At 41.8% G+C, this 16967-nt stretch overlaps 1 protein-coding gene across 3 annotated transcripts in view; it reads left to right on the forward strand.

Annotated features, from left to right (window-relative positions):
• btbd11b (BTB (POZ) domain containing 11b) overlaps nucleotides 1-16967 on the forward strand; it is a 128881-nt gene that overhangs the window by 79743 nt on the left and 32171 nt on the right. For 2 of the 3 annotated variants that reach the window (XM_079501754.1, XM_079501755.1), the window contains exons 3-5: nucleotides 9967-10171; nucleotides 15616-15768; nucleotides 16763-16928. In XM_079501754.1, coding sequence (XP_079357880.1) covers nucleotides 9967-10171; nucleotides 15616-15768; nucleotides 16763-16928 — 524 coding nt within the window. Of the gene's footprint in view, nucleotides 1-4583; nucleotides 4681-9966; nucleotides 10172-15615; nucleotides 15769-16762; nucleotides 16929-16967 lie in introns of those variants that run through there. The other variant, XM_079501756.1, reaches the window with a different exon arrangement.

Below are 16967 nucleotides of genomic sequence, written 5' to 3' on the forward strand. Positions count from 1 at the left end.
CTCTGTTGTCCTAGTCACTGGTGGAAGACGGTCCATTATCTACCATTAGTTTATTTTTTTTATTTTTTTATTAAAGGTAGGGAGAGGTTGGTACAGCTGTCGCATATGTACAGAATAAACATACCCATTTTTATTTTTTATTTTACATATATACATATATACGTACATACATACATACACACAATAACACGTCATATGTCAGGGTAATATGGCTATAGGTGGGTACTTTAGAAAAGAAAAAGATTAATACCCATATACATAAAACAAAACAATACAAAAGAAAAAGAAAAAACATACAACAAAAAACAAAGACACCCCTAAAAACTAAAACCCTGAGATCCAGACTACAGAATATATTGGTCATCATTTAGCAGCAGTGTTGTAGCTGGCGATTTATCCCAGATGTTGTATGAAGGGCCCATCGTTAGAGGGCCCATCTCTGTTGTCCTGGTCACTGGTGGAAGAAGTACTCATACTCAAGGTTTTCTTTTTACTTAAGACCTGAGGCCGATTCTACAAATGCCAAACCAGTAGTTCTCAAACTTTGTCATAATTCAACATGACTCAACACTTTCAAGATATTTCTAAAATGTTCAAAAATAGCAGATGTACAAGCTTGCTTGTATATGCTTCTATGTCTTCTATTTTTTAATTGCCAATGCAAAAATCTAACATTTCCTGGTTTTAATGGGTTAATTGACCAGAGGCTGATTCTCCAAATGCCTTCTAAATCAGTAGTTCTCAGATTCTTTCTAAAAACTAAAACGAAACAAAAAACAAAGAAGATTTACAAGCTCGCAGCGTGGCACAAAGTGACACGCTGTGAGCTTGTAGATCTGCCATTTTTTAATAGCCAACGCTAAAACTAAAATGACACAGATGCTTTCCCGGTTTTAATGGGTTTGGTAACAATAGCAATATCACAATGTTGAAATATTCTTGCTTGTAGATTTAATTGGATAGTTTTGAAGAATAGCCAAAGAATAATATTGGGCTTAATTGGGTAATGTACGTTTTGTAATAATAATCCAAATGAAGTAACTAGTAACTATTAAAGTATTCAAATCAATGTAGTGGGGTACAAAGTACAATATTTGCCAATGAGATGTTGTGGCATAGAAGTATATAGTATTGAGAAATGGACATGTTCAAGTAAAGTACATGTAAGAGTACCTCAGTATGTACTACAGCACACTGGTTCCTAGTGATGCTTGGTAGAGAAGCTGCTGTTATAAGGAGCCAGGGGGTAAACTGCTGGGTCATTATGTACTCTACACGTGTTCTTATCCCACAACCACAAGAGCATGACTCCCCCGCCCTCCTAAGGCGAAGTCACACCGAGAAAACGGTCATGGATGGATGGGTCGTGATGAGGAAAGACCCTCATGGCCGAAGTTCCACTGATGGCATTGGCTGACGTCTCAGCCAATGCCAACGACGTCTGGCTGACATCGTCCCAGATCCGGAGAGAATGAGGCTACAAGAATGACTTCTTGAGCTGTTGCCTTTACTAGTACTTCCTTTTGGCCTTTCCCGCTGTCTCAAACATTCTGTCATTTCTGTTTTAGTGCAATGTCTTAACACTTGCATGCTCTTAACTGCGTCTTTTTTAATGGGTGGCTGGGAGCAGGTCAGCATCGTGCCGAGTCGGATTGGCCAACAGTGGCCATTAAACAAAGTCATGGTTGTGTAGCAGCAAATCCTTGAAACACTGGGATGCATGCAGCATGCGTCTCTGCAGGCCGTGCATAAAGCAGTCAGTGCACATTCATCAATGCCCAAGTGAGTGATAGATTCAATGTGGTTACATACTGTACAGGCTACTGTGTAATTGCTCCACAGGGAACATGAATTAATTGCTTATGCATGGCAAGAGAGAATGCTGTCTTACATTAAACATTAAATAGATATCACACTGTGAGATGTAATAATAAGAGGTTATTACAGTATGTGGGCACTTGATGGCTGTTTATTTACTTTAAACGTGCCAACTCTCATAAATTCCCGTTGTTAATCAAAGCGGTGCTTTTGCACAAGGCCTTCAGGCCTCAGATCATATCCAAGGCTTTTCAAAGCATCGGTTGAGAAATATCCTATTATGCTAGAAGAATGCTGCTCCACTCATTGTTAAAACTGTGATACCTGACAAAAAGGAGCTTTTCTTGCTGCCCTTCGCCTCTTTTGCTGTCGTTAATTACCTGGGATGAGATATTGATTACAGACCTTCAAATCTTATAATGGAAACGCTATTGACTTTTTAGCTCAATCCTTCCCTCGCTCTTGTTAGTTCTAATCTCGCCTTTCCGATTAAAAATAAAATCCGACCCTCTGAGATTAGGGTTTTGCCCCACTATACTAAAATAAGGAACACCCAGGTGCCTGTTTTTAACAGTTACAATGTAGCAGTAGTTTCTGTGACCATATTTCCCTTAGAAATGGAAGTAATCTCACACTGTGTGTTAAAGTGCTGGCACGTCACTCATTTTGGCTGTGTGCGTTTAGCAATAATCGGCCTTTCTTGTGGCGGCCTGTCTGTCTCCTCTGTCTGCCTTCCAATCTCCCTCAAGAAAATGTCACCGGTCAGAATAAATAAGACATGAGGATGGCTGTTGCTGCTGCATTGTCTCTGAGTCGGCGTTCCAAGGCTCCCCTTACCAAAATGCTCCAGAGAGCCTCGTTTGCAGCCTCTTTTGCTGGAGGAGAGGGAAAGAGGGATGGAGATAACCTATTGGGTCTCATCTTAATAATGAATGTGCATGCGTGCACAGTTGTGCAGTGTGGGATTGCCGGCCCCGTCATGATTTCACTCATTGCGTCAGATATTAAACGATTGATGAATTCTATTCATTCATTATATTCACTTGTATTTAATTTATCGATAGACTGTACATAGTGTACTCATGCAGAGATCCCGTGTAGATATAGAGCCAGCAGCTCAGTATTTTATTCTTATTGCTCTTGGTTTAGTTCTTGGCTTTTACTCTTAAAGAGCTGAAATATAAAAAAGTGCTTATCTGTGGTCATAATGGAGATAATATTAACAGTAGATGCAAAAAGGAAATTAATTGTGTATTTTATTTTTATTGCGACCTCAGGTCACATTTACTATGAAATCGGACGTTTTTGTCCGTCAGTGTATCACTCAAAATCCCCATACATGGGAAATCCCCCATATATGGTGCCCAGGTCTCGTGACTTCCCGTGATATCATCAGGGATGGAGATCCCTGATGTTGTAGTAAATGCGACCTGCTATCGCAATTTAGCCCATATATGGACATCCCTGATGTCATCAATATTGGCCAGCAACTCTACATCTGACCTCAAACCTCAAACCCATAGATCTCCATTATGGATATATGTCAGAACCTGTTCCATATGTTGATCCTTCCCCATCCATTCTTCCTCTACGATGTCTCCCAGTGTATCCCTCGTTGAAATCCGGCGAGATCATCATGAGTTTTCGTCTACCCTGACCACCTGTAGGGCAACATTGTTAGGATTGTTGTTAGTTGTGGTTGTTTGGGGCAACTTATACTCATAAATGTATTACAATGGATGTTATGTTGTGCGCACCCCCATATTAACCATGTTTATTAAAATGGTTTTAGAACACAGATTGCTCCAGCACCTTCCTCTTTCCACTGCTGATCATGTCCAGCGCATGTAAGAATTAAGCAATATGGGCAAGTTAGCTGACGCGCGATGGGGTGTTTTAAAAAAGATAATAATAATGTGTTTGTTTGACACATGCTGCATGAACGCGTCACCATGGCAACCAATGTCGCTGTCGCCGGAGGCTGTTTGCTTAACGATTTTGAAAGCTACGGCGTTGGCGTCATAGCCGCCGTACTTCCGCGTACTTAAAGTGCCTAATAGCCTCCTGTGAGTTCCCACATCTTCGGATATTCATCTTTCAGAAGTCTGGAGAACTAAAAGAACAACACTAGGATGCTTCAAATAGATACACTTAGTTGTAAGCTGGATGTTTTGTTGATGACATGTATTATTGATTTAATTTTGTATGCCATGTTTGTTTTTTAACCCACAATTTTGCAACAACCCATTTTTCACTGGGTGCAGTGTCAATTATCTAATGTAATCCTGGGCGCTACACTACCTCTGCCAACCAGGGGAGAGCAGCAGACTGACCTCATGCTTCCTTCTATGCATAAAGGAGTCCAAGGCTCCAAGCTGCTTCTTTTCACCTGGTGGAGTTTCCCCGGCCAGGGGGAGCCGGGGAGGTAGTTTAGAGGCCAGGATTACTGCATGTTTTTTGTGAGGGTAGCCGTGTGCGGTGTAGGTGACGCGAGGTTAGACTGTTGTAGTGCGGAAGGGGAGGGGCCATGCATCATTACGTAGAGAACATGAATTCCTGACCAGGATATCTGAAAACAGAGATGCACACAAAAAAACCCCAGGAAAAGTGTTTCTAGTGTCCTAAACATCATTAAAATAAGATCAGGTTGTGTCAGGGGTGAAGTGGCCCTTTAAGCTCGGCTATAGGTGGCTAAGTGGCTAACAACAAAGTTTGCCTGATGATTAGTCACTCTTGTGGTGTTTTCCCCTCTCCCCCTTCCATAAGGATATGTCCGCGTGGGGTCCGCATCGGTCGGAGATATTAAATAATTAAATGACTGCGTGGTTGTTTGACACTGACAGACAGATGGAGCAGCAGCAGGTAGGAAACAGGTCGCTAGTACTGCAGTATGAATCAGCCCGTAACGAGAACGTATAACGGCGTGTGTGAGATATGAGAGAGAGAGAGAGACACAGAGAGAGAGAGAGAGAGAATAGAGTTATATACCATAATATAGCGAGAGAGAGAGAGAGAGAGAGAGAGAGAGAGAGAGAGAGAGAGAGAGAGAGAGAGAGAGAGAGAGAGAGAGAGAGAGAGAGAGAGAAATCACACTCGGAGGAGGAGGCGGCAGTGAGAGGAATGTGGGGAAACCTTACGTTAGTCCATTATCTATTTTATCCCCTTTATTCTGACCTTGTTTATGATGAGAAGCCTACTTAATTGTATTTCACACACAAGTAGCCTACTCAAGTAGGCTTAATACATCCCATTTTGGCGAACTGAAAGAGCTCTAGCACACTGTGCACTAAACACTCAAACACCAACTTTATACACTTGATGCAGATCTAATATGTAGGACATGGCTCTGAGTAGGGCTACCAGCCTTGCATTCCCTATTGAATAGGACCACAATGAAAGGACTTTTTTGTGTTGTCCTTTTAGCTTAACCCATTGGCATTTAGGACGGGAACCCCTATTTGTAACTATACCTTTCAAGACAGAAACCCATTTTGGGTAGTTGTTGCCATGTACAGTATATAGCAATATACATTTTTGGTCATTTTAATAAATATTTGAAGTTTTTCTGAAAACTTAAGTCAGGATTTAGAAGGCGTTTTTTAGAATCGACCCTCAGGCCTAAATGGTTAATGTCTTACTGTACCATGTGCTGTTTACATTACTGACTAATAAAGTTCAGTCAGACAACTCACGAATAGATTTACCAATATTTATTACAGAATGAGTAATGAGTGTGCATATGATATTTGACTTGGCGTTCGGCTCTGCTGGATTTCTCCCTGCTCGGCAAGATTAAGCAACAACATAAAACATTAAGAGCAGGGAGATAGATATACAATAACCCCCCATGGGGAACATAAATAGCAGAGCCCACCGGTGGTGCTGGGGTGGTGGTGGGAAAAAACATCACATACAACCAGGGACCATATGCAGAGGAAGGCAGGAAGAGAATGCAGACTGCAGCATGGTGAGCTTAAGTAGCCCGCCCAATTGGTCAGCTGACTGCCGCATCAGCGAATGACGTGAGGGACTTGCACACACTTGTACACCCACATAGTAATGCAGCATGTTAACGAGTATAGTATGCGCCTTTGAGCATGGCAGGAACCCCCTCGAGTATGTCTGAATGAACTAACTCCGCCAGCTACGTCTCATTAATCAATCAATCTCCTTGGATACATTGATGTATCTTTTTCCAAGTCCTGCCTGGGCCAGCTTGAACTCCTCCTCTGGGGTTGGGGTAGTCTCTGCATTCATGTTTAATAAATACAAATAAAAACTAAAAGGCTTCCATCTTGGGCCAGCTTTTGGAGTTGGCAATTTCTCTTGCCAAGAAAGGAATTTTTCTTGAGGAGAAAACCGAAGGAGCTGTATAATAAATAAATAAAAAGTTTAAAACATGATATATTAAAGTACAACACAATGAACACATTCAGACTAGGTTCCCCGCTCTACATAAATAGCCTGGCTGAAATTGTAGATTTACAAGATCACAATGCTTGCCTTCCAGCCTGTTGCAGTGAGAGCCTGTAGATCTGCTATTTTCACTGAATGTTAGCCCCAGAATAGAGGTAGTTTCAAGTGGTTAAATAAACAATTAAAATGAATAAAAACTCAGACCTGTTCATCTCTTTATCCAAAGGATTAGGCCTGACGACGTTCTGAGAGAGGGCGTTTATTAGGTCCTGTGTCTTTTGAGCCCCGTTTTCATTATAATTAGCATTCTGTCAAACAACAAAAACAATAGCCTACATTAATTGTATTCCATTGTATAGCCATGTCTTGACATTTTACACAATAGCAGGTCAACACCATAATCTTTAAGCCAGCAGTCTAATTCTTAACGTCCAGACAAGTGGTTAAATTGATACTGATTTTATTGGGCAATTTATTAGTTAGCAGACGCTCTTAGTCTTAATCCAGAGCCGCAGAGCGATTTACTGTCATTTACAGTAAGCAAGGACAACCATAGCTACGTCAGTGTGTGGTACACAAAACTAAGACTTAATAAATAATACGATTGTAACAGAACATCTTACTGGAATTACTTGATCAATCACGCCAGTGTCTTTTTGGCAAATCTAAGCTAGCAAATATAAGACTTCCGGTGGACGATCTTTTCAAAATAAGAGTACCCTCTAGACTCTAAAGGGTACTAGAGGGTTTTTTCAATACTCTAGAGTCTAGAGTATTGAAAAAAGATTCATTTGCACATTAAAACTATAAATTAAGCATTTAAACGATGCTATGGGCAGTATTATGCGTGTATTAAGTACCTTAACTTAAGACCTGGAGGCGTGATCAATGCCATTTGGCTATTCTGAGTGGCCAAACAGCATTGACCACGCCTCCAGGTCTTAAGTTAAGTAATAAGACCTGGTACTTAAGACACGCATAATACTGCCCTATATGTTTCTGTGTAAAAATCTGCCATCAATCGCGACGGTCAAGCAGCGTTCTCCCAACTAGTTTCTACACGTACATATCGCTCTGATAATATAACAGTATCTAACTTATGCCAGTGGTGGGTGGATTAAACGAGCGGCGGTCCATGCTTATGGACTGGAGCCGTTTGCTATGTTATTAGCATCAGCAGCATACACAGCAGCAACGTGTTTTTAACTAGTATAACTATAGTTTAACTATAGTTCCTGTTGTCACGCATGTTGATGACGTCAATGGGCGGGCGGGGGGGGGGGACCTGTCACTCATGATTCCACGCCCCTCTCGGTTGAGGCCGCGCCCCCACGCAAGATCTGCGCAAAAAGTACCCTTAAACTTTTAGGCACCTGAAAGTGAACAAAGTGAGAAGCGGAAAAAAACCCATCTGAAACCGAAAAAATATGATTTGAATCTGTAAAAAAACAGATCTGAATGAAAAAAAAAACATCTGAAACTAAAAAGAAATTAAATTACTCAGTATATTAAAGTGAAAAATGCAACTATTAGTGGACAGCGGATTGGCCGTTGCGGTAGAGCGTGACCCTCAATCACCCATTCAAAGGCAAATGCAGGTATATATTATATATATTTCTTTGAAAACCTTTAGTGCTACTGATTGTGCGCGGGGGGACAACAATTAACACATCTTGCCTGCCCAAAATGTCATTCTTGCCTGCCCAAAATGTAATTCCTGGAAACGCTACTGCCCCATAGTCCTTGGGGCAGTAGCGTTCCTCTTGGGTTTTTCAGAAAACTGTTAGAATTTAGAGGCCTTCTTTTTTAGGTCTAAAAGGGCTGTACCCCTCCTGTGTTTCATTCTCATGATACAGTAACAGTACTGCTGCAGCTACAGCTATAGTATGACAGCTGAATTTCCCTCCGGGGATAGATAAAGGCTAGGTCATCTTATCCAAATCTTATCTTATCTTATCTTATCTTATCTTATCTTATCTTATCTTATCTTATCTTATCTTATCTTATCTTATCTTATCTTGTGTCCTAGTCTTCATCAGCTTGGCACATTTCTCTCCCTAGAAAGCTGAATGATTGACTGTTTTGTTGCATGAATGATCTGTCCTGTTCATGCCGTCCTTTTCACACACACACACACACACACACACACACACACACACACACACACACCACGCCTCTCGCATTGTTCAAACTAAATGGAATCTTGGCAGCCACCAACTGCCATAATTATGATGCTAAGCAATTTCTTTGTCATTTTGAATGACCAAATGCACGTCTTTCTTTCTTTCTTTCTTTCTTTCTTTCTTTCTTTCTTTCTCTTTCTTTTCATTGTTTTTGAGTGGTGCAACCACTCCAAGGAACAGCAATGTCCATCCTAACCTATGTGACTATGTTTAGAGTACCAGTAGGGGCAAAAGTGGCGCTGTTGTGCCAGAAACAGAGAGAGAGAGATAGTGTTGCACTGTTGCCTGCTAATTACAGAGAGAGAGAGAGAGAGGCAGGGGGAGAGGGGAGTTGCACCACTCACACAGGTGTGATTTTTACTGTAGGGGTGACTGTCCCATCACTTTGTCTTGGATAGGTTAGTTGAATGGTGTACTGTAGAAAATCAGATGGTGTTCTTTGGATGGTGCATAATAGATGTTCTTTAGATGTTTCAGAAGTTCATCACAAGAGGGATAAAGCTGGATAGAGAGGGGCAAACAAATCTCACACATTAGTAGGCTACTATGAGAGTGATTTGAATCCATGCACTAATAATGATAACACAAGGTTGCAAGTAAGCATAGTTATCCGCATAATAACAACCGCACTGCAACAATAATGCAATAAACAAGCTAAACAGTACATCGCCATTGTTAATTTAACTCTGAGAGTGTGCAAATGTATCCAGATTGTTAGAAAAAGATCAATTAACTATGACCTGTGTGACCTGTGTGCTCCTTTGCTAGAAGTGAAATTTCTCTCTCTCTCTCTCTCTCTCTCTCTCTCTCTCTCTCTCTCTCTCTCTCTCTCTCTCTCTCTCTCTGTCTCACTCTCTTTTTGTCTGTTCAAACTAGGACTCATTTTCTGATGTAAGAGGAAATAATTATGTCCTGTCCCATGGAATGAAATGAATTGGCAAGGCAAGCGTTTATAAGCGCGGAAGTCCTCTCAAACATTGACATTTAGACCCAACCAGATGACTTAAAGTACTGTGGAATTATTCAAAGGAAATGAGAGAGAGCGTGGCTAAGAGAGTAGCTCTTGTTTATCCATATACATTTTTTCAGACAGTTCAGTCATGGACACCACCCTGTTTAGCTACTCATTTCCTTAACGTCCGTCGCTGGAAACTCTTGATATGCTCTGACAGGATAAGCTCCCAGGGGACTGAGAAATATGAGAAAAATTCTCTTTCATTCTTAAAGGCCACGATTCAAAAATAACCTTGTCCTTTCTTTGTGTGTGTGTGTGTGTGTGTGTGTGTGTGTGTGTGTGTGTGTGTGTGTGTGTGTGTGTGTGTGTGTGTGTGTGTGTGTGTGTGTGAGTGTGAGTGTGAGTGTGTGCGTGCGTGCATGCATATTTGTGTTCCCGCATGAATGTGCCTCTGCCTGCGCACTTGTTTAATTCCATCTGTGCATTATGCATATGCCCTTGTTTGCCCTGTGTTTTCTGTGCGGCCGTGCTTACGTATGTGTGTGTGTGTGTGTGTCTTTGTGTGTGTGCACGTGCGTGCGCGCGTGTGTGCAGGTGACCTGGTGTCGCGGGCGATGCACCACCTCCTGCCGCTGCACATGAGGAACCACAGTAACGGGACGCCACTCCACCAGAAGAACGGTGCGGTCCACTGGGCCCCAGAGGCCATCTACACACTGTGCTACTTCATGCACTGTCCACAGATGGAGTGGGAGAACCCCAATGTCGAGCCCTCCAAGGTCACCTTACAGACGGAGAGGTGAGGAGTAGGGTCCGACCCGTGTGTCGGTCTGGCCCTCATATCCACTCATTATGTGGCTTTATTTTACCACATCGGTATCGCCAATGGTACGCCCTGCCACTACGCAGCCAACGTGACCCAGGCATTAAGTGAAAATGTTCAAACATTAGCAAATACAAGCTCAACATGACGCGTTGAGAGATTGTAGGCCGGCTATTTTTTTACATTTTGAATAGGGCTTAACTGTTTGTGTGTTAATTTTTATTTATTTATTCGATTTTTTTCCACTTTGATTTGAAAATTGAGTACCCAAATGGATCATTTCACAGGTCTACTGCAATATAAGTCCACAAACGGAGACCTCTGCATCAACGCAGATATATAAATGTATTATGAACAGAGTTGGACAAAAGATATGTGAAAATCTGTTTATTAGTGAAGTGCCATCCTTTACAAAATATATATCGGCACCTTCAATTATCTGTATCAATTAACCCCTTTAAACCCGTCATCCCTATTTTGAGCAAGTGGAAATAAAATAAAAATCCCCAAATATCACACTTTCCCAAAATCTGATGAATAAGCAGATCACAACACGCCACATTGTGAGCTTTTATATCTGCTATTTTCGCTACTCCGTACAACAAAGTAGAGTACGTATATAGGGCTTAGTGGTTAATCCTTCCAACATAAGCAAGAGTTCACCCAATGACAACTGATGCTAACGAGATTAAAGCTGTGTCAAAAGCTTCAGTCTTATACTGAGCCGAATACATTTGTAATGACAAATGACACAGTAGCACCCTCATGAAAACCACACTGCATCTCTCTTCAGGCCACACACAGACCACTACATAGACGTGACATTAGATATGACAGGTTGGTGGTACAGAATACCTTCCTCCACAGAGAACTACAGGCAGGCAGACAGACAGACATCAACCTGGTGTAACCGTATACTCTTACCCTGGTCTTTTATAACACTCGTTTACACTGAAGTGTTTTTTAAATAGCAGATCTACAAACTCACGGAAGGTAGTGTAGCGATGTGACACGCTGTGAGCTTGTAGATTGACCATTTTCGAATAGCCAATGTACTACTCCTGCATATAAAGTTAAAGTGGTCTGGGGTCCCCCTCAAGGGCCGTCCTTGGGGGGACCCCAGACTCCACTTTGAGAACCAGTGTTTTACAATACCTCTGGCTCTCCACGGTTAGCAAATGGCACACCAGATGTTTTCCTATATGGAATGAGAGGACTGGCTTATACGAGTCAATTGTCAGCTTGTTAGAGCTAGTGTAAGCCCTTCGGGTGACCCAAGAGAAAACAAGCGGCAGGAAATGAAAGTTGGAACAGGCATGCAGAGACACGTGCCCAGTCAGTATCGATAATCTGAGTTACTGACCTAAGTAGGTCATTATCACCCAGCAGCCGCGCGGCGCTGTGTTGTTGTGGCGTTAAAGCATGAATGACATAAAGATGAAGCCATTATTTCCACAGTGTTAATTCCCGTGATTCCAGCATCATTGCTGGCCACTTTGTGTGTTTTTTCCAAGCTTTCGCTGAGAACGCCCTCGTAGCACAGAGCAATTCATTGCAGTTCCCACAAGAGCGCCTTGTCCCAACGTCCCTTACCAAATCTCATTCGCACAGCTCCAACCTGTGAAGTGAAAATGTTGAAACGGTTTGATGATGTAGTGTTTTGTGATGACTTTATTGTCCATATTACACTATAATTTTACTATACGCTCCACTTTATAAATAGCGGTCTATTGTATTATATTTATTATTGTTTTATGGTTTCTCTTGGAACTCACTTGTTAAAGTGGGATGCAGCAAAAATGAATTGAGGGACTCCACCCGTTATTGCCTGTAACATAGCTAGCGATCTGTTAATATGCCTCCCAGGTCTCTAGCTCACATCAGTTCAATGTGCCGCCCTCACAGGTCTCCAGCTCACATCTGTTTTAACTTTGAACACCAAGGAAGCCAGTATGTGGACCTGAAATAATGTATAGAAAGTAAACACAATGCATTCTAAAACTTCAAACTATAACAAACAAAAAACATGCAGTGTCTTGTCAGCAGCAAATACCTGAAATAGGGTTGTGTGGAAACAGCCTGACCTTGAACTGCTGCTTCTGACTTTGCATATCCACTGGGAGGTTCTCTTGATGCCTCTTGTTGAGGTGTTGTGGCTTAATGTTAATGAATTCAATGTTCCCCTCGCTCTGACCTGACGTCTCATTGACTGTAAGTCACGTTCCTCCTTTCCTTTGAAATGAGAAAACGAGGTTTGGCATTCATCAGCTGATGAAACTGAGGAGCATTAGAAGATCATAGGTTACCCCACGGACTCGGAATAGAATTGAAAAGTGACTAATTAATGATGAGTGACAGCTGGGAGCTGTGTGCATGTGAAGGACACTCCATCCATGCATTGAGACGTCCTTTGTCAAATGATGTACTGTATAGCAGTGAATCCCAGTAGTGCGCATGACAGCAAAGCAAGCAAACAACAAGAAGGACATGAACTGTTCAAAACAGCTACAGCTTGTTTGTGCAACAATTGCCAGCGGAATATTAGGAACATAATCTCTGGTCAGTTTTTGGAATTGTCAAAGAGTGTTCAAGGATTTATGTTCCATTATGAAATCCTCTGGCAGGCATTTGTAGAGCACATTTCATGCACAAAGGCAATTCAACGTGCTTTACAAAAGGCATACATTGGAAAAAAAATCACACCCGTGTGAACTCAGTGGTGCAAGGTCTTATATAGCCTGATCAGCTGTGGTCTGACATAATGTCAGTGACCATAGTAACCATGCTCATTCTTTTGGGCCCCACGTACAGGTACACACAAACACGGATACAAACAAAGCTGGTTGTTGGAGTGGTTTGCACCACTCAAAAATTAAGAAAAAATAGAGAAATGAAACATAAATAAAACTAAAAACATAAAGATCAAAGAGCAATTTCAGGCAGCGTCCAGGAGGCACAGGGGTAAAGTTTCTGCCCACCACCATGGGGCTTGATTCCTCCATGGTGCCTCTGGCTTTGCCGGGCACACCAGCAATCACAATTGGCCTAAGTTGGTCGCGACGAGGCTTGTGCAGTTCTGTCACTGCACAAGCAACTCGTGCAAGTTTCCCAGTGTGCCTGTTCAGGGTTCAGTTGGAAGTGGAATTGTCCGGTGAAAAGAAGTGGTTGGTGCCTCCATGTGTATCGGAGGAGACACATAGATACTATTAGATAGTTGTCGACTCTACTGAGAGCCTCTACTCTACACCCTCCACAAGACCAACAGTGGGGTTTGGCAGTGACTATACAGGGGAATTGGAAACAGTAGTCAGAGTTGATGCACATAATTCTTAGATGCCAGTTAGAAGACTGGTTGACCTGAGAGAGGTCATATTGTAAAAGCATCAGAGATGTAGTGTTTCATTTAAAAAAACAATTATATTACACAATGGAAGCCAGTGCAGAGAAGAACTCTAGAACTCTGAATGAGCTGTAGCTGTCTGAGAGAAGACCAAAAGAGTAACCTAACCTGCTGCTGGAGATAAAAGCATGGACACGTTTGGTCTCTACTTGTTTGGGCACAAATCCTCAATATTGGTTTGTTTATTTATGTTTAAGGCATTGCCTTAACAACTGAGCCATAGAAGGGTATGTGGTGCGTGCATGCGTGCCTGCCTGCCTGCGTGAGTGCGTGCGTGTCATCATGTTCAAATTTAGCAAACAACTCTTAGTTTCACATGATTTTTTTTATGTGAATATTTTTTCATATTTTGTGTGAATTTATCATGTCCCGCTGTGCCTTCATATTTCTGCAAGGCTGACATCGGCAATTTAACATTGTTAATATAACGTCATCAAAATGACATCCACAGGCAAGCCGTGTGGTTATTAGTCACTGTGTTGTTTTCTTTTCTTGATTTCTATCATATGATAGGCTGACATTGTTATTGACTTGGTGTGACTTAAACCCCTGTTGTCAACTGGACTTGAGTTACAAAGTTGTTGTTTTTTTGTTGTTTTTTAGTTTTTTTTGTCAAAGTGTACTTTGACCACTTTTTCCATCTACACCAAATCTCTTCGACCAAAAATTACAGCCGGTTTACAAGCTTGTAGATTAGGTTTTTGGGGCTAATATTTCCACCAGAATATGGATGCTTCACGCTGGGGTTCAAGTGATTAAAATTGGCTCGATTTCTGACAGGGAGTCAAGGTGAGCACTTGAGAACTTTCAGCCCTACTTTCTTGGCACAAAAGACAATTCTGTTTAGTCTTTTTGTTTAATTGGAAGAAGATTTTTGGCATATCCAGTCATTTTGTATTGATGCACTGACACAGCGAATCTATGGGACCGTACTCACTTGGTGAAAGAGCTCTGCAAATGGTGTAATCGCTTATGGTAAGCGATTTTGTTTGTTTTGTTTGTTGTGCAACATAATTTGGCCTAATGGGAACATTCTGAACAATCGTTATTGTTGAACAAGGATTAGAGGAATTAAGGAAGACAATGGAGCTGCTTTGAGCATCAATTTTCTTTATTTATTTAGTTGTTTATGTTATGTTTTTAGAAGCTTAGTTGGCAGTCCAATGAGTGACACAGCTGTTTTAGTTTAAAACCTCTGTATCCATTGGGCAGAGGGGAAAGACCCGTACTGTATGTATCCAAGTTCTCGACATTGTGGCTTCTATAGGTATTGGTCACCTATTTCAGCAAGCTCTGACTCTGGGAGTTTGTCGACTAACTGCTGTCTAACTGCCCTCCTAGATCCTTATCCTGCGGCCCTAGCCACACCAAACCCATACCTATAACCATGCCGTAAGGCCTGTGCAGGATCTGTGCTGGTTTGTACTGGGTAGTGGGGAACTGGGGAACAAACTCAACCACAGTACTTGAGTTCGACTCAACTACAAGTGAAAGTTGCCAGGTCAAATTTGTAGTTGAGTTAAGGTTACTGGAGTATTTGCTCTAAAAAAAGTATTCAAAAGTACATGATTTTTAAAAAAAAATCTTAACATTCAAAAGTACATTTGAGGATAAAGTATATTTTAATATCATTGCATTGCTGTATTGAAATGTAGACATTTTCCCCAAAAAATGTAGCTTGTAGATCATACATTTTTACTATAATAAAAGTACACACTAAATCAATAATATTTGAAATAGGGTTACGTTTTTAATTACCGTATTTCAATATTTGTCTTTGAAATGTAGTGCCATGAAAGTCATACATTTCCAAAAATACATATACTCAAGTAAAATAGAGTAAATACTGATACAGTAAATGTACTTTGTTACTGTCCACCATTAGGTACTGCGATTGGTGGATTTTGCAGTTAAGTGCTCTGGCACGGGGTCTACTACACGCACGGTAGAGTAGACGAATTAATTTTTAGCATATGCCTGTGTGTGCTTGTGCCCAATGAGTGTTTGTCTCCCCCCGCAGGCCATTCATGGTGCTGCCGCCCCTGATGGAGTGGATCCGTGTCTCTGTGGCCCACACGGAGCACAGACGGAGCTTCTCTGTGGACAGCGATGACGTCCGGCAGGCCGCCAGGCTGCTGCTGGCCGGAGTGGACTGTGAACCGCGCCAGCTCAAGTACGACTATATATGCAGATACTGTATCGTCACTGTTGCGCAGAAACCTCACATCTCCATATAGAATCTTTTTATGTTTTTTATTGTTTTGCGTAAAATCAATGCCCTATTTTATACCTCGTCGTGACACCTCGTCGCAGACAGCCGTCTGCCGACAGCAATGTCTGTCTGTCTGTCTGTCTGTCTCTACTATGAGGTTTCCACCCGACCAAGACGGTATAATATATACTGTATAAAGTATATGCACTTCAGAATGTATGGATCCAAGCACGTTCACATAAATCACAAGAAGCAATGACATAGATATGAGATATCATTATCACGAGCAGTGCAGGCGCGAGTGCACACACATAGACTACATGCATTGGCACACAATCTCTGACATGATCAAGAAAAGACATACTTTGCAGTAATTGCCTTTTTCAGGCCCATTGTGTACACTGCAAAATCCTGAGTGTTTATTTTAACCCGTAAGGGTCCATTTGGTTGTGTGTGTGTGTGTGTGTGTGTGTGTGTGTGTGTGTGTGTGTGTGTGTGTGTGTGTGTGTGTGTGTGTGTGTGTGTGTGTGTGTGTGTGTGTGTGTACTCTCAGAGCTAAATGAACACTCAGGACTTTACAGTGTAGAGAATAAACCCAGTCAGGTATTTTAGGGGAGTCAAGAAGCATCGCAACAACAGCAGTCCAAAGTACTGCAATGTTTATGAAGGCCAAAAGGTATTGGCATCAAAATATACATAATGTTCCAAAGTACTCAGGTTTATGGAAAAGAAAAATCTAAGTTGTTTAAAAAATTGCAGATCTACCAGCTGTGCCGTTGCGTTGTGAGCTTGTAGATCAGATATTTTTGAATAGCGGAAGTACAGTATAAAATAGAGCTTCATTGGTTAATGTATGTTTTGTAATAATCTTAATCTGCATACGACGTACTTAGTAATTTCCGGCACTGTCACGTACCAATGTGAACCATGTTGTGTGTTGGTTTTTTGTTTCTAGAGCGGATGACTGTTTCTGTGCCTCGCGGAAGCTGGATGCTCCTTCCACTGAGGCGAAGTTCCTCCAGGACCTGGGCTTCCGGATGCTCAACTGTGGGCGTACGGACCTGGTGAAACAGGCTGTCAGCCTACTGGGGCCTGATGGCATAAACAGCATGAGCGAGCAGGTTAGACACATGCACGCGCACACACACACACACACACAC

This window comes from Electrona antarctica (genome assembly GCF_951216825.1).
Source record: "Electrona antarctica genome assembly, chromosome: 5".
In the NCBI taxonomy this organism is placed as follows: Eukaryota; Metazoa; Chordata; class Actinopteri; order Myctophiformes; family Myctophidae; genus Electrona; species Electrona antarctica.